General features: G+C 45.2%; 1 protein-coding gene across 3 annotated transcripts; it reads left to right on the plus strand.

Annotated features, from left to right (window-relative positions):
* Window positions 1-132: 132 nt before the first annotated feature.
* On the plus strand, window positions 133-23,654 carry TADA3 (transcriptional adaptor 3). 3 transcript variants are annotated; one of them, XM_040359024.1, is made up of 9 exons: window positions 133-231; window positions 4,487-4,709; window positions 5,943-6,190; window positions 9,433-9,538; window positions 11,940-12,081; window positions 14,015-14,118; window positions 16,058-16,158; window positions 19,249-19,434; window positions 22,381-23,654. In XM_040359024.1, the coding sequence occupies exons 2-9, from the start codon at window positions 4,503-4,505 to the stop codon at window positions 22,571-22,573; spliced, it is 1,287 nt and encodes a 428-aa protein (XP_040214958.1). In that variant the 5' UTR covers window positions 133-231; window positions 4,487-4,502; the 3' UTR covers window positions 22,574-23,654. The 3 variants fall into 3 exon arrangements, with proteins under 3 accessions (XP_040214958.1, XP_040214959.1, XP_040214957.1); XM_040359023.1 differs by lacking the exon at window positions 133-231 and adding an exon at window positions 329-546; XM_040359025.1 differs by lacking the exons at window positions 133-231; window positions 22,381-23,654 and adding an exon at window positions 327-546 and having other exon boundaries at window positions 19,249-19,438.
* Window positions 23,655-25,231: the final 1,577 nt, after the last annotated feature.

Here is a 25,231-nt window from a genome sequence, read left to right on the forward strand (position 1 = left end):
GTGCTACGAATCATAACCGGACTAAACTATTTATCGAATTTCAATACAAACACTCAGCTCTTTATCCTGGCAGCACACCCGATTAAATAGACTAGTTAAATGCAATCATAGAACTCCCCCCCTCAGCGCAGGTAGTTCATTCCACTCTCGCTCTAAGGTGTTGTAGAGGACCCTACCATTTGTAGAAAATAGGGGAAAATATGAATTTCAATACAAACAGCTGGCAGCCAGGTAAGCGCGGATTTTTTTTCTTTCTTTTAAACGCGGTTATAAGCAGCAGTACGGCGCTGTGCTTTCTAATGAGGTGGTTCGCGGGGGGGGCGGCGTACGCCCACCCCCGCGTGTGCTGGGAATGGTACGTCCCAAGGCCCCGGTTTAGTGGTCGCTTGGCACCTGGGCCCGGGCAGTCCTGCTCTGCCACCTGCTGGCATACAAAGGCCGGTAGGGGGGGAAACCGGGAGGTGTGATCGGGGCCCCGGGAACTGGGTCAGCTGATGGTGGGGGAGAAAGAGAGGAGCGCCTCGGTGTATCATGCTGTGAATGAATGTAAGTAATGGGGGATGGGATTGGGGGCTGATCAGGAGCCTGGGGGGGGGGACCATCACCATGGAAACACATTCATCTCTACATTTTATAATTCTGAATGTATTTGTTTGCCTTGATCCCCTTTACAAAGATTCCTCCCCTCCCCCTCCTTCCTTATAGGAGAAATCTGATACATTGTACTGAATCTCACACTATGTATCAATAAGGATACATTGTATCTGAGCTAAAGTGTTTCTACAGGACAAAAAATCAGCTATTGCTTAGATTACTTTTCCTTTTTTACTTTCACCTGGTGATCCTGCCAGAAACGCACTTCCTGTCCCAGGGTGACAACGTTGCGCCTCCTCCATAGGTACAGTATGCGTTGTCACCCTGGGACAGGAAGTGCGCCAGGAATCGGGGGCGTAACTAGAAATCACAGGGCCCCATAGCAAAATCTTGTATGGGGCCCCCAGAGCCGCCCTAGTGTCAATGCAGCGTTGCCTGCCTGTGCCCCCATGCAGCGTTGCCTGCCTGTGCCCCCATGCAGCGTGACCTGTGCCCCCATGCAGCGTGACCTGTGCCCCCATGCAGCGTGACCTGTGCCCAATACAGCCTGGCCTGCCTGTGCCCAATACAGCGTGACCTGTGCCCCATACAGCATTGCCTGTGCCCAATGTGGCATGACCTGTGCCCAATACAGCGTTGCCTGTGCCCAATGTGGCATGACCTGTGACCTGTGCCCAATGTGGCATGACCTGTGCCCCATACAGCATGACCTGTGCCCAATACAGCGTTGCCTGTGCCCCATACAGCATGAACTACCTGTGCCCCATACAGCGTGACCTGTGCCCAATACAGCATTGCCTGTGCCCAATACAGCCTGGCCTGCCTGTGCCCAATACAGCCTCACCTGTGCAGAGGAAGAGGCAAGCCGGCCGGATCAGCAGAGAGCGGGATTGCCCGCTGTAATGGCTTTCATTCGAATTTCCCGTCTTCCCAGGGCTCATCGTCACATAGCTCCACCTCTTAGCCCAACGCCTTTGATGACGTCACATGTCCCACACTGGACCGGCGTTCTGTCAATCAAAGGTGCCGGGCCAAGAGGTGGAGCTATGTGACATGAGCCCCGGGAACACGGGAAGTTCTAATGAAAGCTATTACAGCGGGCAATACCGCTCTCTGCTGATACGGACAGCTCGCCTCTTCCTCTCTCTTCCCCTGGCTGGGGGACCGTGCCGGCGATGCTCTTATCCTCACCGGGCCCCCCTGATCCTCACTCGGCTGCGGGCCCCATAGCGCCCGCGTGGGTCGCTATGGCGGTAGTTCCGCCACTGCCAGGAATCCAGACCCCCGAAGAGATCGCCACACTGCACAGGTTCGAGATTAAAGAGGAGGTAACCTTCCCATGATTGTGTATATGTACCTGTATGTGAGACTATAATGAGGCTAACCTATAGGTAATGTCAATATCTCCTAAACTTGCATCGTTTTGAGAGGTGTTTACAGTATACCCCGCCAATGACCTCATCGGTGCATCTGCTCTGAAGGAACGGCCACCCGTGCCGTTTCTTCAGAGCCCTGTGCCGTGACCGGCGGCTACCGGGAGTGACGTCACGCAGCTGCGGCCAGAGTCTGCAGACGCCGAAGGAAGAAGGCCAAAGATGGATGCCGCCTCCAGCGGGGACAATGAGGGCTTTGTTTGTTTGCAGGTAAGTTTCACATGCATACTAGTACATTATGTCTTAGGCCTTGTACAGACATGTCCGATGAAAACGGTCCGCGCACCGTTTTCATCGGACATGTCTGCTGGGATGTTTTGGTCTGATGTGTGTACACACCATCAGACCAAAATCCCAGCGGACAGAGAACGCGGTGACGTATAAGACACCAACGTTTTCTGACACGGAAGGTCAATGCTTCCACGCATGCGCGGGATTTCGGGCCAGCGGACATGTCCGGTGAGTCGTACTGACCATCGGACATGTCCGGCGGACATGGTTCCAGCGGACAAGTTTCTCAGCATGCTAAGAAACTTTTGTCCGCTGGAAACCTCTCCGCTAGGCCGGAAAACTGTCCGGTAGGCCCTACACACGGTCGGACATGTCCGCGGAAACCGGTTCGACGGGCCAGTTTCAGCAGACATGTTCGGTCGTGTGTACGAGGCCTTAAAGCGGAGTTCCACCCAAAAGGTGAACGTCCGCTTTTAAGAAGCCCCCCCCCCCCTCCGGTGTCACATTTGGCACCTTTCAGGGGGGAGCAGCTACCTGTCTAATACAGGTATTTTGCTCCCACTTCTGGGCATAGATACCTGAGCCAACTGCGGGTATCTATGCCACTTCTGGCGTCTTTTCCCCCAAGGCTTCACTTCCTGATTCCCTTACCGAAGATGGCGGCGGCAGCAGCACCCGAGAGCCGAGGGACAGATCGGCTTCCGGTGCCGACATCGTGGGGCCTTTGGACAGAATAAGTGTCCTTATTTTAAACAGCAGGGACCAGTGGGATCGCACACACAAGTCGCGCATGTGCAGCAGGGAACCAGGAAGTGAAGGCTTTACTTTCTGATTCCATTACTGAAGATGGCGGCGCCAGCACTAGAGAGCCAAGGAAACAGATCGGCTTCGGGTGCCGACATCGCGGGCACCCAGGACAGTGTAAGTGTCCTTATATTAAAAGTCAGCAGCTGCAGTATTTGTAGCTGCTGACTTTTTTTTTTTTAAGTTAGAAGCTACAAATACTGCAGCTGCTGACTTTTAATATAAGGACACTTACCCTGTCCTTGGCACCCGCGATGTCGGAAACCGATCTGTCCCCTTGGCTCTCTAGTGCTGGCGCCACCATCTTCAGTAACGGAATTTAGAAAGTGAAGCCTTCACTTCCTGGTTCCCTACTGCACATGTGCGACTTGTGTGTTGCGATCCCACTGGTCCCTGCTGTCTTCTGGGACCTGTGTGTCTCCCAGAAGACAGCTCGGGGAGGGGGGAGCAGGCAGCGGACGTGGCGTAGGTTGCCGCAGCAATGTATGTCCAGACGTGTAATCAGATACCTGGATTACATAGGTTTCTGCTTCCTCCTCCCCCCTGAAAGGTGCCAATTGTGACACCGGGGAGGGGGGATTCCGAAAAGCGGAAGTTCAATTTTGGGTGGGACTCCGCTTTAACTTTGCAGGTCACCAAAAAAAAAAAAAGAGGCAGTGTTTACTTCCTGTTTATGTGCCATTTCACACTATTGTGATGCGGGAAGCAGCGCGATTCCTGTGCCGGTTCCTGCATCGCATGGAAGTCACAGGCAGTTCACATTGCCCTATGCCAGTGATGGCGAACCTTGGTACCCCAGATGTTTTGGAACAAAATTTCCCATGATGTTCAACTACACTGCAGAGTGCATGAGCATCATGGGAAATGTAGTTCCAAAACATCTGGGGTGCCAAGGTTCGCCATCCCTGCCCTATGCGAACTGCTGCGGGTGTCAATGCAAAGTTAATGACACCCCCAGATCGGTTCGCATATCGCAATGCGAACTGTCAAATGGTGCAGGAATCGCCAGTGCGGACCAATAAAATGGTCCTGCCTCTTCTTGGTCCGAATACGATGCAAATTCTGTCTGATGTCGCATCGCACAGACATCACGTGATTTGAACAGCAATGCGGTGCGAATCACATGCAATGTCTAACATTGCACCAGTGTGGACCCAGCCTGCATTGATTGTAAAGGTTTGCTTTAAAAAAAGTAACAAACATGTTATACTTCCCTCCTCTGTGCAATGGTTTTGCAGCCCTGATCCTCTTCTTCTGGGGTCCCCCCACGGAAAGCCACTTTCCATAGGGACACCCACCGGAGTCCCGCTGCTGCATTCATTGGCACAGACAGCAGGACTCGGCTGCCAAGCTGAGGTTACGATTCCATTGGCTGTCAACCTGTGTATTGATCTCAAAGTAAATTTTTGAAAATTGTTTTGCAGCGTGACAATTGATAGGATGAGCGAGTTAAAGGATTGCCCGCTGCAGTTCCACGAGTTCAAGTCTGTGGATCACGTGAAGCTTTGCCCCAGGTACACGGCGGTGCTGTCTCGGTCAGAAGACGATGGCATCGGAATTGAAGAGCTGGACACCCTTCAGCTGGAACTGGAAACACTCCTGTCCTCGGCCAGTCGGCGACTACGTGTGTTGGAGGCGGAGACACAGGTGAGGCGCAGTTTTGGGGAACATTACGTGAATTCACAGGGGAATTTCACTTTTAGCAAAAGTCCAGATCTTTTCATTGTGTCGTTTTAACTGCTTGCCGATCGCCCACCGTCGTTTTATGGTGGCAAGTCGGCTCCCCTGCACGAGAGCGTCGGCTCTCGCGCAGGCCACTAGGGGCGCGCGCTCGCTCCCGTGCGCGTGCCCGGCGGACGCGATCGCTTGTTACAGAGCGGGGACTGGGAGCTGTGTGTGTAAACTCACAGCTCCCGGTCCTGTCGGGGGGATAAATGCTGATCTTCTGTTCATACAATGTATGAACAGAAGATCAGTCATTTCCCGTAGTGAGGCCACACCCCCCTACAGTTAGAATACACCCAGGGAACATACTTAACCCCTTTCCCGCCCCCTAGTGTTAACCCCTTCCCTGCCAGTGGCATTTTTATAGTAATCAATGCATTTTCATAGCACTGATCGCTATAAAAATGCCAATGGTCCCAAAAATGTGTCCGAAGTGTCCGCCATAATGTCGCAGTACATAAAAAAAAAAAACCCATAATCGCCGCCATTACTAGTAAAAAAAAAAATATATTAATAAAAATGCCATAAAAATACTGTAAACACAATAACTTTTGCGCAAACCAATCAACAAACACTTCTTGCGTTTTTTTTTTACAAAAAACATGTAGAAGAATACGTATCGGCCTAAACTGAGGAAAAATAATGTTTTTTTTTATATATTTTTGGGGGATATTTATTATAGCAAAAAGTAAAAAATATTGCATTTTTTTTGGTTATAGCGCAAAAACTAAAAACCGCAGAGGTGATCAAATACCACCAAAAGAAAGCTCTATTTGTGGGGAAAAAAAGACGCCAATTTTGTTTGGGAGCCACATCGCACGACCGCGCAAGTGTCAGTTAAAACGACGCAGTGCCGAATCGCAAAAAGTGCTCTGGTGTTTGGGCAGCAATATGGTCCCGGGGTTAAGTGGTTAAAGCCAGAACGTGTAAAATTTCTGTCTGACTTTTATTGCTATGTGTGTCCCCATTGGAAATATTTCCCCTTACTTCCTGTATCCATGACGTATCCAGCTTGTATCCAATGTAAAATTTGCCATACTTTTTAAAGTGATTTCAAAAAAAATTATTGCAAACATGTTCCACTTACCTGCTCTGTGCAATAGAATATGTTTGGTGTGTACTTCATATACATCTGAACTCTTTGTTTTACTGTAGATCCTGACAGACTGGCAGGACAAGAAGGGAGACCGGAGGTTTCTGAAGCTCGGGAAAGAACAGGAACCCGGCACGCCCATCAAACATAAACCCAAGAAGCCAAAGCTCGAAGGAAAGGGAAGTCATGCGTCGGGGCAAGGCCCAGGAAGACCCAAGTCCAGGAACTTACAGCCAAAGATCCAGGAATACGAATTCACAGATGACCCCGTGGACGTGCCCAGGATTCCCAAAAATGATGCTCCAAATAGGTACACCGATTTGTCAGCTTATCAATTGGGGAACAGGGGCGGACTGACAACTTATGGGGTCCCCGGGCAATAGGAGATTATGGGGACCCCCTGGGCAATAGGAGATTATGGGGGCCCCAAGCAATAGATTATGAGGCCACACAGTATACACACACACATACAGTATTTATACACGGTACACACACACACAGAATACACATACACACACTGAAAAGGTACTGGAGAGGCGGGGCAGCTATAATCTTTGGATTTAAAAAGAAAACAGATTTTGACACACTGTCCCTGGTTTTACTGAGGCTGGCAACCCTGATGGGGGGGGGGGGGGGGGGCTAGTGGCATGGGGCCCTCAGGCAGTGCCCGAATTGTCAGTCCGCCCCTGTTGGGGAATGATAGGCAGACCCCAAATCCAAAAAAAGTTGCGACGCTGTTTAAAATCTACATAACAGCATGCAATGATTTACAAATCTCACAAAACCATATTTTAAAGCGGGAGTTCACCCAAAAATTCATTTTTAACATTACATTCAGCCGAGTTGTCCTGATGACAATCGGCTGTTTTTTTTTTTTTTTTTTCCCGTACATACCGACTTTCACCGCCGCTTCCGGGTATGTCGTCTTCGGTACTGGGCGTTCCTATCTGACAAGCTTCCAAACCGTCACATACAGCGCGTCACGGGTTGCCGAAAGAAGCCGAACGTCGGTGCGGCTCTATACGGCGCCTGCGCACCGACGTTTGGCTTCTTTCGGCAACTCGTGACAGGCAGTATGCGACGGTCAGAAGCCTGTCAATCAGATAGGGAAAAAAAACAGCCGATTGTCATTAGGACAACTCGGCTGATTGTAATGTTAAAAATAGATTTTTTGGGTGAACCTCCACTTTAATCACAATAGAAAACATATCAAATGTTTAAACCTGTGAAAATGCAAAATTTTTAAGAAAAAAAAAAATTAAGGTAATTTTGAAATTGATGGCAACAACACTTCTCAAAAAAGTTGGGACAGCGCAAAAGCTGGCAAAGTATGTGGCACTAACGTGGAAAAGCTGGAAGAATATTTTGCAACTAATTAGGTTGTTTGGCAACAGGTCAGTAACATAATTGGGTATAGTACAAAGAGCATCTTGGAGAGTCTCAGAAGTAAAGATGGCCAATCTGTGTAAATATGGTTGAACAATGTGCCTCAACATAACATTTCAAAGACTTTAATCTATCATCATCTACAGTCCGTAATCTCATGAAAAGATTTTGAGAATCTTCTGAAATCTGCACAAGTGACAAGGCCGAAACAATATCGGATGCCCGTGATCTTCAGGCTCTCTCGGATGGCACTGCATTAAAAAACAGCATGATTCTGTGATGGAAATCCCGGCATGGGCTCAGGAATACATCCAGAAATCCATGTCTGTGAACTCGGTTCGCTGTGCCATCCAAAACGGTACAATAAAGCTCTCATGCAAAGAAATAGCCATATCTGAACATGAGCTAGAAACGCAGCCATCTTCTCTGGGCCAAAGCTCATTTTAAAATGGTCTGTTGCAAAGTGGAAAACGGTTCTGTGGTCAGACAAATAAAAAAAAAAATGTACATTCTTTTTGCCAACCATGGGCATCGCGTTCTCCAGACTAAAGAGGTGTGGGACCTTCAAGCTTTGTTATCAGCGCTCGGTTCAAACTCCTGCATCTCTGATGGCATGGGGGTGCATTAGTGTGTATAGAATGAGCAGCTTGCACATCTGGAAAGGCACCATCAATGCCGAAAGATTTTATCCAGGTTTTAGAGTAGCATATTCTTCCATCCAGGCGATATCTTTTTCAGGGAAGGCCTTGCATATTTCAGCAGGACAATGCTAAACCACATACTGCATCTATGACAACGGCATGAACAAGGCCATGGTGGCTGAAACGCGTTAACATCTGCTGTACCCACCTGTTTTTTATGTAGTATCGATACACTTTTTAAAGGATTGAAGAATATGTATGGAGTTGCGGATCATCTTTTACTGATTACCGTATTGGCAGCTGAGCATCTGCTTATCCTGCACCTGACAGCTCAGGAGAACATTCAGATGATTTGGGGTAGTATCACCTTTTTTCTTTCTTTTTTGTTATGACGACAGCATGGCTTATTGCCCTTGTACACGGGGCGGATCAGTAATGATCTGTGTAACGGAATGACCCGGGACAAACAGACTTTGTAAGGATGAGGGGTACTCCTGTACCGGCGTCACCAAGGAGTCTTATGTCTAGGGTCACCTTATGTCCGATAGGGCCATAGGGTGACTGAGAAATTATATCCTAAATTACAGGACAGGGGAAATCACTGATAGTTCATATTGCAGGATCTTGAGATATTGCAAGTTGTTGGTTAATTGTGACCCAACCAGTCAATAGTGACTCATTTCTATGATTAGCCCTGGCTAGTGACATGCTAATTGAGTCTGCTCCTGGAAGACCTTTCATTGTGTGATAACACTGCTTTAAGCCTATTGATGCTCAGAGGTGTGAATACCTTTCTGTCAAGCTGTATGCAGAGACAGAACGTCTGTCTAGGGATGTGGATTGAGAAGAGATCATTGTGTGATGGTGTTTTGTTTGAGTTCTGTTAATGAAGGAATGTGCCGTGATTAGATCATGATAATTATAGGCCGGCGCCGACATGTCTAGAATGTTTAGCAATTAGCCATCTGAAGGTGTATTGAAGCCCCCCCAGGGTGTGGGTGGAGAGTTTGATTGTGCTGCAAATTTTTAATTTTTTTTCTATACATACCTAAAGTGCCTGTTGCTAGGCAGATCGTCCTAATCTGCCACTTCCTGATCCGCGGTCCGTCTTATTTCTTCTGTTCCTCGGCTTCCTCCTGTGGAATGGGGGAGCGGTGTCTTCTGGGACCTTGTGTGTGTGTGTGTCCCAGAAGACATCATCCATTCACGTAGCGGCTCGCGCGTGCGCAGTAAGGAATCGTGCGGGGAAGGCGCAAGGCTTCACTTCCTGATTCCCTCACCGAGGATGTTGGCGGGGCAGCCGAGACCCAAGCGTTTGCTCGGCTTCGGCTGCCGTCATCGCGGGCACCCTGGACAGGTAAGTCTCCTTATTAAAAGTCAGCAGACTTTTTTAATATATTTATTTTTTTAACCGGACCTCCGCTTTAAGGTAAAAGCTGTGAAAATGTGGAATAGTCTTCCCAGCACCACACTGTACACCCTTCATAACAAATGAGCATTCACAGACTTTTCTGTCACTCCTCAGATTTTGGGCCTCGGTGGAGCCGTATTGCGCCGACATAACCACAGAAGAGATCAAAGTGCTGGAAGACCTTCTGAAGACTCCAGATGATGAGGCTGATTACTACAAAGTAGGTTCATATATGCATGTCGCATGCGAGGTGCTGCAATCTGTAGCATGTAAATAAAAAAAAAATATATATATATATATAAATATATGTGTGTGTATGTAAAATATATATATATTTTACATACACACATACAATATATATATATATATATATATATATATATATATATATATATATATATATATATATATATAATATATATATATATATATTGTAACATTTATTATTATTATTATATAATTATTACATACATACATATAAATATATATGTGTGTGTGTGTGTGTGTGTGTGTGTGTGTAATAAAAAAAAAATATTATATATATATATATATATATATATATATATATATATATATATATATATATATATATATATATATATATATATTATAAAAAAATATGCACTTTATTAGGTACATCTTGCTAGTACTGGGTTGGCCCCTCTTTTGCCTTCATTCTTCATGGCAAAGATTCAACAATGTGTTGGAATTCCTCAGAGATTTTGGTCCATATTGACATGATGGCACCACGCAATTGCTGCAGATTTGTTGGCCGCACATCCATGATGTGAATCTCCTGTTCCAACACTTCCCAAAGGTTCTCTATTGGATGAAATGTGGTGAGTGTGGCGGCCATTGGAGTGCAGTGACCTCATTGTCCAGAGGTGAGATGATCTGAGCTTTGTGACATGGTGCATTATCCTGCTGGAAGGAGACATCAGAAGATGGGAACACTGTAGTCATAAAGGGATGGACATGGTCAGCAACAATACTCAGGTAGTCTGTGGTGTTTAAACGACGCTCAGTTGGTACTAAGGCAGTGGTTCTCAACCTTCTAGTGCTATGACCCCTTCATAAAATTTCCCAAGTTGTGGGGACCCCTAACAGTAAAATAATTTTCTTCGCGTGGGTTGTCAGCACCCAAGCCAAGACAAGTAATTTGCACCCCTAACCCACAGACATTTAGTGCTACCCGAGTCCTTTTAATGGCAACTATAATCACAGGTAGCCTTACTCATTGTGTCTCTGGCTTCACTGTGTCTCTAACTTTGTGGTGTCTCGTAGCAGTGACACCTATGTCGAAATCAGGAGATAGGGTCTCCTCCAGCCCCTCCCACTTCATATTCCTCACCAGTCAGCGGACCTCTAGTCTTTGCCCCCCCAACCATGGCGTGAACTGAATAGGTAGCTGCAAAGAGGCTGAGTGGGCAGCTGCACAGCTGTGCGGCCGCAAAAAGGCTGGGAGAGCGGTGCAGGCTTCAGGTACAGCCCAGGATTCGGTGACCCCTGGCAAATCATCATTTGATCCCCGAGGGGGTCCCGACCCCCAGGTTGAGAACCACTGTACTAAGGGGACCAAAGTGGGCCAGGAAAATTTCCCCCACTCCATTACACCACCACCAGCCTGAACCTGTGATACAAGGCAGGATGGATCCATACTTTCATGTTATTTACACCAAATTCTGACCCTCCCATCTGAATGTCACAACTGAAATCGAGACTCATCAGATCAGGCAAAGTGTTTCCAATCTTCTATGGTCCAATTTTGGTGATCGTTTGACAATTGTAATCTCAATTTCCTGTTCTTCGCTGACAGGAGCAGCACCCGGTGTGGTCTTCTGCTGCTGTAGTCCATCTGCTTGAAGGTTGGATGTATTGTGGGTTCAGAGAAGGTATCCTGCATACCTTGGTTGTAACAAGTAATTATTTGCGTTTCTGTTGCCTTTCTATTATCTCCAACCAGTCTGCCCATTCTTCTCTGACAACAAGACTTTTTTGCCCACACAACTGCCGCTCACTGGATATTTTTTATTTTCCGGATTATTCTCTGTAAACCTGAGAGATGGTTGTGTGTGAAAATCCCAGCAGATCAGCAATTTTTTTTTGAATACTCAGACAAACCTGTCTGGCACCAACAATAATGCCACGTTCAAAGTCACTTAAATCCCCCCCCCTTTTTTTTTTTCTTTTTTTTTGTCCTCTTCTGATGCTCAGTTTGATCTTCAGCAAGTCATCTTCACCACGTCTAGATGCCTAAATGTATTGATGGCTGATTAGAATTTTGTTTTGAACAGGTGTACCTAATAAAGTGGCCTGTGTGTGTGTGTGTGTATTTTTTGTGATCTGTGACCTCATTGGGACGATTTTCCCTCACTTCCTGTCCCTGTGACACCAGAAAATAAGTGGGACGAACGGTTGTCATAAAGGGACAGGACAGGGAGGCACAGACTGGAATAGAATAAAATGATGTGTTCTAACCCCCCCCCCTCTTCTCACTCAACTGAAAATGTTGTGTCTGTCTGTGGTCCTCCTTGGAGAAATTTCACACCACATCCAGATAAGAAATATCCCAATTTTTTTTTTGACTTGCCTCCTTTTTTAACCATCCCATTTATTTTTAGATCCCTCCCCTGGGGAAGCACTATTCACAGCGCTGGGCCCAGGAGGATCTGCAGGAGGAACAGAAGGATGGAGCCAGAGCTTCCATGGCAGCAGACAAGAAGAAAGGGGCCCTGGGGCCACTCACTGAGTTGGACTCCAAAGGTAAGGGACTCCTAATCTGCAGAGTTGGATCCTGACTGTATATAGCTGGGTAGGATTGACCTCAAGCCTTCCCTTCCATCTTGCACAGTTGTACCGGCTCCTCTCCTGGAATAATATTGCTTCCATTGATTTCACTGCACACTGTGAGCTTCTCACAATGTGCTTTAGAAGGTGCAGCAATGCATATAGAACCTGCCTCATTGTGTCTGTGGGCAGTGTGCACTCCCAGCACAGAGACCGGGCTCTCACACTAAGAGCACTTTCACACGGGGAGGGGGGGGCTTCGGCGGTAAAGCGCTGCTATTTTTAGCGGCCATTTACCGTAGTTTTAGCTGAGGGTTTCGGTCGCTAGCGGGGCGCCTTTAACCCCCGTTGGCGTCCGAAAAAGGGGTACAAAGCGCAGCAGTCGTAGTGCTTCGGCAGCGCTGGCCATTGATTTCAATGGCAAGGGCGTTTTAGGAGTGGTGTATCCACCGCTCCCACAACGCCCCAAAGATGCTGCTTGCAGGATTTTTTTTCCCCTGTCCTGCAAGCGCACCGCTCTAATGTGAAAGCACTCGGGCTTTCACACTGGGGTGGCATGGGAGGCGTTTTTCAGGCGATTGTATCTTCCTCTACTTGCAGGAAATGAAGCTGTAAAAAAATAAATATGAAATAAAATAAGATCAACATTTGCCAGGGTTAGTGTTCAGATCAAGGTCGGTATCAATGATCAAGGTTGGAGGTCAAAGGTCACAGTCAGCATATTTTGGGTAGAATAAAAAGAAAAAAACAGATCCAGATTCACGTAGATCGGCACATCTTTGTGCCGGCGTAGCGCATCTCATATGCGCTACGCCGACGTAACACAGAGAGGCAAGAACAGTATTCACAAAGCACTCGCTCCCTACGTTGCGCCAGCGTAACGTAAATTGTCCGGCGTAAGCCCGCCTAAATCAAAGTAGGAAGGTAGTGGGCGTGATACATTTAAATTAAATTGACCCCATGCAAATGAAGGGCCGAACGAACGGCGCATGCTCAGAATCGCGTCGAATTTACTCCCCAAGATACGACGGCTCAATGCGTACGACGTGAACGTAACCTACGCCCAGCCCCAATTCACGTACGACTTACGTAAAATCCGACGGCTGTTCTGTCGTCCATACCTTTGCATGGGATGCGCCTCCTATAGGTGGAATAACTTTACGACGGACGTACGCCTTACATAAACGGCGTAGATTACAGCGACGGGCGCAAGTACGTTCGTGAATCGGCGTATCTCGGTCATTTGCATATGCGACGCGTAAAACAATGGAATAGCCCCTTGCGGCCAGCGTAAATATGCGCCCAAGATACGACGGCGTAGGAGACTTACGTCGGTCGGATGGAGCCAAAATGTAGGCGTATCTTAATAGCAGAATCAGGCGCATAGATACGTTGGCGTAAGTGCTTTAAGAATCTGGGCCCTAATATGTATGTATGCGTGTGTGTGTGTATGTATGTATGAGTGTCGGTGTGTTTTGGGCAGAAGAGGAGGATTGGGGCTGCTCTGTGCAAAACTATTCCACAGAGCAGGTAAGTGTGGGGGAATTTTTTTTTTATATGTTTTTTTTTTTTAACTTGAACCTAGTTCAGTCCAGTGAATATCTTCTAAGCGTGCACCATTTAGGAGATATTCACACTGAATGCAGCCGGTGACGTCACGTTTCATGCGCGGGACTGACGTCATCCCCTGGGAAAGATGGAAGCCCTGTTGTTCTGAGGTCGGTATTTCATAATGTGCTAGTATGCGATGCATACTAGCACATTATGCCATTGCTTTTCACAAGGTTTGCTACCACTTTAGGGCGACAGGGAAAGTTTGACTCCGGTGCTTTTTTTTTTTTTTTGTATAATATGATTGATTCTTGTAATAATATGATGTATGGTCATGTACCTTTTTGTATGTTTCCAGATGTCGACTCGCTCATGAAGAAATCTGAATCTCAGCATGACCAGCCCGAGGACGGCTGCCCGTTCGGTCATTTGACGCAGCGTCTGTTGCAGGCTCTTGTGGAGGTAGTTCATCCTTTTTTGTTCTTTCAGCTTTTTGAACTAATCCCATGATGCAACATTAGAAAAATCACTGCAGGCAGTCCGCTCATTGTAGAAAAACAAAAAGCAAAACGGACACCAGAGGGCGCACTCTGAGCGTAGTATAAAAATGCATTTATTAAAAACAAGAAAAGTCAAATGACAACTCACATAGAAACAAAGTGAAAGAGTGTTTTGTCACAATGCTGCAGTCGGGGTCCAGAGTTCCTCCCTGTATAGACTGGCCGCTGGTAGCGGTGAATCAACCTTCACAGAGTAGCTACTATTTGTTAAAAAAAATAAATAGTACCGTATATACTCGAGTATAAGCCGACCCGAATATAAGCCGAGGCACCTAATTTTACTGCAAAAAATGGGAAAATGTATTGACTCGAGTATAAGCCTAGGGTGTCCATCTGCATGCCTCACTGTGCCCATGCCTCACTGTGCCCATGCCTCACTGTGCCCATGCCTCACTGTACCCATGACTAGACTTGCGTATAACATGGGAGTATATAGAAGGGGTGCCAGGTTTGAAAAATCGGTGCTCCCAGGCTGTAGGTCCCTCAGACAGCAAACTTTGCACACTTGTAGAGGAGAACTGGAGCTACATGTGTGCCATGTTTCGGGTCCAGGGGACCTACGGCCGGCCGGTACCGGGTCCCCAAATTTACTGGAGAAATTACCATTTAACATGGGAGTCTATGGAAGGGGTGCCCGACTTTGAAAAATCGGTGCTCCCCGGCCGTAGATCCCCCGGACAACAAACTTTGCACACTTGTAGAGAAAGAGTGGGGCTATATGTGTGCCAAGTTTGGGGTCGGCCGGTACCGGGTCCCCAAAGTCCGGGAGATCAGGCGGAAAAAGGTGATTCGAGTATAAGCCGAGGGGGGCATTTTCAGCACCAAAAAATGTGCTGAAAAACTCGGCTTATACTCGAGTATATACGGTGTATGGCATTAACATTAAAGCATCAGAATAACTGCCAGGGAACTAGCATTCACAAAAGGGGAGGGTAGCCAACATTTATCCTTTATGACAGTTTCCCTTTAATTTTTGTGATCAAATACCACCAAAAGAAAGCTCTATTTGTGGGGAAAAAAGGACGCCAATTTTGTTTGGGAGCCACGTCGCACGACCGCGCAATTGTCAGTTAAAGCGACGCAGTGCCGAATCGCAAAAAGGGGCCTGGTCTTTTATCTGCATTTTGGTCCGGGTCTTAAGTGGTTAAAGGGCCAGTTCACTGTCTTGGAGGCTTAAGGGGGGCCGGACTGTGGCCAACAGCTTTTGAAAATGCTCTGGTGTCATTGAGAGTAAACGGTGCCTTATCATTGGTTATAGTGGAAGGAATGGTGACCTGTTATTGGTGTCTGTGGCAGGAATGGTGCCCCTATCGTTGGTCTAAAAGAAAACAAGTACAGAGGGTGCACCAGCACCTTGCTCATTACCTTTGCAACACTAAAATGTATTGAAAGTAAAATGGTGTACTTACAAAACGAGTGATAAAGTCAGACGGATATTTGTTCCGAATCGAAATTCTGAATTTTTTTTTTTGAAGGAATTCCGAATCACAACCGTAACGAATGTAAACAAATCCATTAAAATAACAAAATTTGACCGAAATAACAAAAGTCGAATTCGGAAATTAATATGAAATGTAAACATATTGCAATTCTTAGATGTGAAAAATGTTGGCAGCCGCATTTGAATCTGTATTATTATTATTATTATTATTATTATTATTATATTTTTTTTTTTTTTTTTTTTAATACTCGAATTCGGTCAAATTGATTTTAATTTGATTAAATTCGCAAACGAATAAACAAAACGAAATGAATTTCGGCACATGTCTATATTCGACTATTGGAATATATACATTGATTATTTATACTGGTGTGTTTTGTTTTTTTTTGTTTTTTTTTAGGAAAATATAATTTCACCTATAGAAGATTCTCCAATTCCGGATAAGGAATCGGGACTGGACGGAGCCAGTACCTCGCCTCGAAGTCAAATGAAACCTTTTAGGTAATGTGAAATGTATTTGATCAGAAAGCAGACTAAAGCAGGCTGTTGTAAGACCTGCGTGGGCTCGTAGCGCAATGCTCTGCACCACGAGCCCATATATTTTGAAGCCTATTAGAGCCTGAGGCTCTAATCGGGTGCTTCAAAAATACACCCCCCGCTGCTGTAATTCAGGCGCCCCGGCTTCCTAAAATGGGCCGGATACCTGAATAGGGGGTGGCTACAGTGGTGGCTGTGGATGGGATTCATGCAGTGGCGGTTCGTCCATAGAGGGCGCTGGAGCGCCGCCCCCTCTGGCTCTCACCGCCACGGAGTCTAATAACATAGATTCATGCATTGCACAAATCTATGTTATTATGACCGCTGTTCTATTCAGATGGTCGGCGCTCAATGTCCGGCCATCTGAATAACGGCAGCTGGTTGGCTGTACGGAAGTGCCTATCAGAGCCAACGTTTGATGGCATGGCACAGTGGTGACAATTGATGGCACAGTGGCTGCGTTTGATGGCACGGCACAGTGGTGACAATTGATGGCACAGTGGCTGCATTTGATGGGCACAGTAAGGCTGCAATTTTTTTTATCGTTTGTGCCCCCCCAAAAATTTTGAGCACCAGCCGCCACTGGATTCATGCTATGCATGAATCTATCCATTAGTCATATGGGGGGGGTGGCGTGGAGTGGGGGAGCAGTTCCCGGGTGCCCCTTATGGACGGGCCGCTACTGGTACAACATGTTGTCATGTGATTTGGAACTGTCAAGTCGCATGACAAATCGCACTGGTGTGAACGGGGGCTTAAACTTTGAAAAATCCTGGATCTGACCTCCTCACACACATTGGGAATAAATTGGTGTCTGCTCAATCACTCACTAGCTTTTAGCTCAGCTACCCCCACCATGGAGTCTCACTTCTTCCTGCTGCATAGTTTTGCCTTGTAGGGCAATAAAAAAAAATCGGGGAAGACTCTATATTTTTCTGTAATATTCAGTTTTTGGGTGGACTGACCCTTTTAAGGTGTTTTGAGGGCAGATTAATTAGGTTTTTAACTATTTGCTGCTGGCGTCACACACACACACACACACACAGATATATGCTGTATTGTGGAAGTGGGTCTTCTTCCAAGGTGCCACGTATTAGAGAGCCGTGATTTGTGCTGGAAGTGCACTTTATAGCACACTCCTGGCGTTGAGGCTGTGCTGTCGCTGACGGCTCCGGATCTCGCACCAACGATTGGGAGACAGGAGTACTGGCTTTCAATCATGTGATCGCTGTGATTGGCTATTTACAGTGATGACTCTGTAAAGCCCACCAATTTAACAACGATAAAACAGATCAGGGCTTGTGTTGGGTCAAAGATCAAGAGTCAAAGGTCGGTGTGTTCTTGGGTAGGACAAAAAAAGAAAAAGCCAAATGCTCACGATTGTTTCTTGCCCCTAGTTGGGTCACACATATGTGGTATTGTCACAAATGAGTAGAAGAAATATATAATTATTATTATTTTGTTTGTGTGTTTGTTGTTTTATTTTTGTGTGTGTGTTTGTTTTTTTAGTTTTTATTTAAAAAAAAATTGTTTTATTTTTTGGTGGTGAGTATTGGCAATTTTAATATACCGCTAAAGGTTTTTTATTTTTATTGTGCCGAGATATATCTATATCTATCTGTGTGTGTGTGTGTGTGTGTGTGTGTGTGTATATATATATATGTATATATGTATATGTATATATATATATATATATATATATATATATATATATATATATATATATATATATATATATATATATATATATATATATATATATATATATATATATATATATGTGTGTTGAAAAATCAGCAAAATAAATATATATTACCTTTTTATTTAAAAAAAAATTGTTTTATTTTTTTTGGTGGTGAGTATTGGCAATTTTAATATACTGCTAAAGGTTTTTTATTTTTATTGTGCCAAGATATATCTCTCTCTCATTTATTTATTTATTTATTTATTTATTTATAAATAAATAAATAAATAAAAGAGAGAGATATATCTCGGCACAATAAAAATAAAAAACCTTTAGCAGTATATTAAAATTGCCAATACTCACCACCAAAAAAATAAAACAATTTTTTTTTAAATAAAGGTAATATATATTTATTTTTATTGTGCCGATTTTTATATATATATATATATATATATATATATATATATTTCTTTTTTATTGGGCCAGTTTTCCTGGCCCAATAATGAAAAACGTCAGGAGGTAACCATTGACATTTCCCCACTGGGCGAAGGCCCAGTATATCCTAAGATGGCATCCAGGTACCCTATATAGTTGTGATCTGGGCTTTTGCTAAAAATACACAATTTGTTTTTGGTGAAATATCAGGGGTCCAAATGTATGGCTTTCTCTGCTGCAGAGAAAGCCAGCTTTATACACCTCCTTCCTCCTGGTGGCTTTCAGCTACTGCAGAAAGAGCCACAGTGGGAATCGGTTCCAGTAATTCACCCAAAACCATCCCCCCCCCCCCCACCCCCGCGCTAATTATCCTCCCTGTTGCCCAGGCCCTGTACGGGAGGACCAGTGGTACCCCCTTATCGGCAGCCCTGGTTATGGTGATAACTGTACAAAACACATGCCAAAGTTGCAAAACTGCGTCCAGGCATTAAGATTTATTGAACTTTCAGGCATTATGTATAACTTTTTTGGAATTTGAAATTGTGTAAACCTTTTGTCGGTTGGGTTTCTTTTTTTTTTTTTTTCTTATCCAGTCGGTGTCCCATCAGGGAGATTTCATTTCACTTCCTGTCTAGGACATGCAACAGGAAGCGAGTGGTGTCACCATTAAAATAATACAAATAAAAATCCCTTGCCTCCCTGCTCTTGTGACAACTATAAAATTGTGAATTTTTCATTATTTTGGTGTCATTACCAGGACAAAAAGACGAGAGGGTGGTTAAACTTTGGGGGGGGGGGGCTGCACAGGGGTTCTTGCCCTTCCTCACTTCCAGCCATGACTAAATGCAAAGCTTTAGGTACATTTTAGGTTAAAGCATAAATTGCTGGTGTATAAGAACACCCTATAGACTGACGTGACTTCTCTCTTTTTTCAGCGCTCCGCATACCAAGTCGTTAGAGATCCGGATTAAAGAGGAGTTAATAGCCCAGGGCCTGCTGGAGTCGGAGGATCGGCCCGCTGAGGACTCGGAAGATGAAGTGTTGGCAGAGCTGAGGAAGAGGCAGGCCGAGCTAAAGGCTCTCAGTGCCCACAACAGGGCTAAGAAAGTAGAGCTGCTAAGGTAAGTGGGTGCCTGGGACTGATTTACACCATAAGAGCTTCGCCTAAAGCCGTTCATCATTCATATATACAGTGCCTGGAAAAAGTATTCATACCCTTAATATTTTCCACATTTTATCATGTTGCAACCAAAAAGGTAAATGTATTTTATTGAGATTTTATGTGATAGACCAACACAAAGTGGCACATAATTGTGAAGTGGAAGGAAATGATAAATGATTTTACAAATAACTTAAAAGCGTGGCGTGCATTTGTATTCAGCCCCCTTTACTCTGATACCCCCTAACTATAATCTAGTGGAACCAATTTCCTTCAGAAGTCACCTAATTAGTAAATAGAGTCCACCTGTGTGTAATTTAATCTCAGTATAAATACAGCTGTTCTGTGAAGCCCTCGGAGGTTTGTTAGAGAACTTTGGTGAACAAACGGCATCATGAAGGCCAAAGAACACATCAGACAGGTCAGGAATAAAGTTGTGGAGAAGTTTAAAGCGGGGTTAGGTTATAAGAAATGTATCCCAAGCTTTGAACGTCTCACAGAGTTCTGTTCAATCCATCGTCTGAAAATGGAAAGAGTATGGCACAACTGCAAACCTACCAAGACATGGTTGTCCACCTAAACTGACTGGCCGGGCAAGGAAGGCATTGATAAAAGAAGCAGCCAAGCGGTCCATGGTAACTCTGGAGGAGCTGCAGAGATCCACAGCTCAGGTGGGAGAATCTGTCCACAGGACAACTATTAGTTGTGCTCTCCACAAATCTGGTCCTTATGGAAGAGTGGCAAGAAGAAAGCCATTGGTGAAAGAAAGCAATACGCAGTCCTGTTTGCAGATTGTGAGAAGCCATGTGGGGGAGGGGACAAAACATACATTTGTAAGAAGGTGCTCTGGTCAGATGAGACCAAAATTACATTTTTTGATCTAAAAGCAAAATGCTATGTGTGGTGGAAAACTAACACTGCACATCACCCTAAACAGATCATACCCACCGTGAAACATGGTGGTGGCAGCATCATGTTGTGGGGATGCTTTTCTTCAGCAGGGACAGGGACGCTGGTCAGAGTCGATTGGAAGATGGATGGAGCCAAATACAGGGCAATTCTAGAAGAAAACCTGTTAGAGTCTGCAAAAGACTTGAGACTGGGGCGGAGGTTCACCTTCCAGCAGGACAACAACCCTAAACATCCAGCCAGAGCTACAATGGAATGGTTTTGATCAAAGCATATTCATGTGTTAGAATGGCCCAGTCAAAGTCCAGACCTAAATACAATTGAAAATCTGTGGCAAGACTTGAAAATTGCTGATCAGACGCTCTCCATCCAATCTGACAGAGCTTGAGATATTTTGCAAAGAAGAATGGGCAAAAATGTCACTCTCTAGATGTGCAAAGCTGGTAGAGACATCCCCAAAAAGACTTGCAGCTGTAATTGCAAGGAAAGGGGGTTCTACAAATTATCGACTCGGGTGGCGCTATACAAATGAATGTACCCCACACACTTTTCACAAATTTATTTATAACAAATGTTGAACCATTTATCATTTTCCTTCCACTTCACAATTTTATGTGCCACATAAAATCCCAATAAAATACATTTACGTTTTTGGTTGTAACGTGACAAAATATGGAGAATTTCAAGGAGTATGAATACTTTTACAAGGCACTGTATGTCTCCCATTAACCACTTAAGACCCGGACCAAAATGCAGCTAAAGGACCTTGCCCCTTTTTGCGATTCGGCACTGTGTCGCTTTAACTGACAATTGCGCGGTCGTGCGACGTGGCTCCCAAACAAAATTGGCGTCCTTTTTTTCCCCCCCACAAATAGAGCTTTCTTTTGGTGGTATTTGATCACCTCTGCGTTTTTTTATTTTTTGTGCTATAAACAAAAATAGAGCGACAATTTTGGCAAAAAGCAACATTTTTTGCTGTAATAAATATCCCCCAAAAATATATAAAAAAAATATTTTTTTCCTCAGTTTAGGCCGATACGTATTCTTCTACATATTTTTGGTAAAAAAAATCGCAATAAGCGTTTATCGGTTGGTTTGCGCAAAATTTATAGCGTTTACAAAATAGGGGATAGTTTTATTGCATTTTTATTAATTATTATTTTTTTACTACTAATGGCGGCGATCAGCGTTTTTTTTTTTTTTCGTGACTGCGACATTATGGCGGACCATTGTCATTTTCACAGCAAAAAATGCATTTAAAATGCATTGTTTGTTGTGAAAATGACAATTGCAGTTTGGGAGTTAACCCCCTGTGGTTATGTGTGACCTGAAGTGTGTTTACAACTGTAGGGGGGTGTGGCTGTAGGTGTGACGTCATCGATTGTGTCCCCCTATAAAAGGATCACTCGATCGATGCTGCCGCCACAGTGAAGAACGGGGAAGCCGTGTTTACACACGGCTCTTCCCGTTCTTCAGCTCCGGGGGGACCGATCGCGGGACCCCAGCGGCGATCGGGTCCCGGAGCTTCGGACCGGGACGCGGGAGCGCGCCCCACGGCTGGGTACTAGTACAGGACGTACATGTGCCCAGCCGTGCCATTCTGCCGACGTATATGTGCAGGAAGCGGTCCTTAAGTGGTTAAAGGAGAACATAATAAGACCAGCTGCAATATCCACCTTCGATTCGAATTTTTCCTGTATTTTTTTTTTTCTGCCATTATCTACCAAGGCCAGTGATGGCGAACCTTGGCACCCCAGATGTTTTTGAACTACATTTCCCATGATGCTCATCTACACTGCAGAGTACATGAGCATCATGGGAAATGTAGTTCAAAAACATCTGGGGTGCCAAGGTTCGCCATCACTGACCTAGATAATGAAGTTGTGCTTTAGCAGCATTCTCAGCGACCCCCTCTAGTTCCTTATGGCTGGATTGCTTCCCGTCTACCTAAGGGCCCATTCTCTCTGGCGCTTCTCTAACCGGCTCTTGTACTTTTCAGGTTGGCAAAGGAGGAGATGAATAAACAAGAACTGAGGCACAGGGTGCGCATGGCCGACAACGAAGTCATGGACGCCTTCCGAAAAATAATGGCCGCTCGGCAGAAGAAGCGGACCCCGACCAAGAAGGAGAAGGACCAGGCTTGGAAAGCTCTGAAGGAAAGGGAGAGCATCTTAAAGCTGTTAGACGGGTGAACCCCGGACCGGTGAAGGGACTCCATTTTGTTAATGTGGTGTTTTAGGCCGTTTTAGGCCTAACCTGCTACTAATTGTTCTGAACGATTGCGGTAAAAAATACTCCAATCCGAACCCCACGGGAGAAAGTCGAGTGAATGGGGAAGACTGTAGAGTGGTCTTGAATGACTGCATGTCTATATATGTGACCATGGTATGGATGGTCCATAACCGACCGATTCCAGTACTCTGCTCGATTCCCGGTTGTTGGATCTACCCAGTTTGGCCGATTCCTGGTTGTTGGATCTACCCAGTTTGGCTGATTCCCGGTTGTTGGATCTACCCAGTTTGGCCGATTCCTGGTTGTTGGATCTACCCAGTTTGGCCGATTCCTGGTTGTTGGATCTACCCAGTTTGGCCGATTCCTGGTTGTTGGATCTACCCAGTTTGGCCGATTCCTGGTTGTTGGATCTACCCAGTTTGGCCGATTCCTGGTTGTTGGATCTACCCAGTTTGGCCGATTCCCGGTTGTTGGATCTACCCAGTTTGGCCGATTCCTGGTTGTTGGATCTACCCAGTTTGGCCGATTCCTGGTTGTCGGATCTACCCAGTTTGGCCGATTCCTGGTTGTCGGATCTACCCAGTTTGGCCGATTCCTGGTTGTTGGATCTACCCAGTTTGGCCGATTCCTGGTTGTTGGATCTACCCAGTTTGGCCGATTCCTGGTTGTTGGATCTACCCAGTTTGGCCGATTCCTGGTTGTTGGATCTACCCAGTTTGGCCGATTCCTGGTTGTCAGATCTACCCAGTTTGGCCATAGATGAGAAGATCTGGCCGGAGAACAACGGGACTGGGAATATCGTCAGCCCAGTACATTCTGGGTGTGTGATTGTGATTATATGTCAATCGTTTTCTTGTACCTGTTTGTGTTTATCGTGTCTCTAGAACGACTTCCTTTTTTATTCTTTTGACTGTTTCAATATTGTGTTTATGGCTGTTTTTTTTTTTTTTTTTTTTTTTTTTTTTTTTTTTTTTTATTGATGAAACTTTACGTGAGAATATTTTCAAGGAGATATTGATAAAATAAAAATATGACACACAACAGGAATTTACTTTGATTTCTTTTACTTTTTTGCCATTTCTAAACTGCAAAATAAAGAACATGTCATAAAGTGGTAATGGCGCCACCCCAACGTTCATAGGCCCAGATTCACAACCGAGATACAACGGCGTATCTCCAGATACGCCGCCGTATCTCTGAATTGCGCCGTCGTATCTACGCGCCTGATTCTTAGAATCAGTTACGCATAGATATCCATTAGATCCGACAGGCGTAAGTCTCTTACGCCGTCGGAGCTAAACTGCATTTTTTTTTTTTTTTTACCTCTAGGTGGCGCTTCGTCGAATTCCGCGTCGAGTATGCAAATTGGCTAGATACGCGAATTCCCGAACGTACGCGCAGCCAAAACGGTAAAGTTACGACGTTTACGTTAGGCTTTTCCCGGCGTAAAGTTGCCCCTGCTATATGAGGCGCAGCCAATGTTAAGTATGGCCGTCGTTCCCGCGTTGAAATTTGAAAAAGTCGTTTGCGTAAGTCGTCCGTGAATGGGGCTGGACGTAATTTACGTTCACGTCGAAACCAATGACGTCCTTGCGGCGTACTTTGGAGCAATGCACACTGGGAAATTCCACGGACGGCGCATGCGCCGTTACGAAAAACTTTAATCACGTTGGGTCACTGTAGTTTTGCATAAAACACGCCCCCCTGATCCAAATTTGAATTAGGCGGGCTTACGCCGGCCGATTTACGCTACGCCGCCGCAACTTACGGAGCAAGTGCTTTGAGAATACAGCACTTGCCCGTGTAAGTTGTGGAGGCGTAACGTAAATCGGATACGTTACGCCCGCACAATTTTACGCGGCTCTACGTGAATCTGCCCCATAGACTGCAGTTTTTAGTTACATGTTGGAAATCCAACGCGTTTCGGAAAGGTTAAGACCCTCCCCTTTCATTAGAGTTTAAGCACTTAACGCCCGGCCTATAGCAGAATGACGGCCGGGTGGTGGTTCAGTTATCCTGACTGGGCGTCATGTGACGTGCAAAAAAAAAACAAGATTGAGAGAGAGAGAAATATTATATAGAGATAGACAGAGATAAAGAGAGCACTGTCGAAAAAATTGTTCGTTTTACGTTTTCATTCGTTTTTTAGCTTTTTCGGAAATTCGAAAATCCAAATTTTCTGACTTTCGAATTCTGAATTTCAGATTTTCAAATTTTTGGGGGAAATTGAAAAATTCTGTAGTTTTAGAATTAACAAATTTGTTAAACTAATTCGGAACGAATTGAATTGCACATGTCTAATAAATACATTCCTTGGACCGGATTCAGATACGACATACGACGGCATATCTCCTGACACGCCGTCGTATCTCTGAGTGCGGGCCGTCGTATTTATGCGCCTGATTCATAGAATCAGTTACGCATAGATTTCCCTAAGAAATATACACCGTCGCATCTTAGGCTGCATATTTACGCTGGCCGCTAGGTGGCGCTTCCGTATAGTTACGCGAGAAATATGCTAATTAGGTATTTAAGCCGATTCAGAAACGCACGTCCGGCTGGCGCATTTTTTTACATCTTTTATGTTAGGCTTTTTCCGGCGTATAGTTACCCCTGCT

The sequence above is a fragment of the Rana temporaria genome, chromosome 7, assembly GCF_905171775.1.
Source record: "Rana temporaria chromosome 7, aRanTem1.1, whole genome shotgun sequence".
NCBI lineage: Eukaryota > Metazoa > Chordata > Amphibia > Anura > Ranidae > Rana > Rana temporaria.

Bases quoted from the DNA above. Each gene is read 5' to 3' on its own strand.
- TADA3 (XM_040359024.1), top strand. From the start codon at position 4,503: ATGAGCGAGTTAAAGGATTGCCCGCTGCAGTTCCACGAGTTCAAGTCT. The intron at 4,710-5,942 runs GTGAGGCGCAGT...GTTTTACTGTAG, and splicing joins TGTTGGAGGCGGAGACACAG to ATCCTGACAGACTGGCAGGA. The intron at 19,435-22,380 runs GTAAGTGGGTGC...TGTACTTTTCAG, and splicing joins AAGAAAGTAGAGCTGCTAAG to GTTGGCAAAGGAGGAGATGA.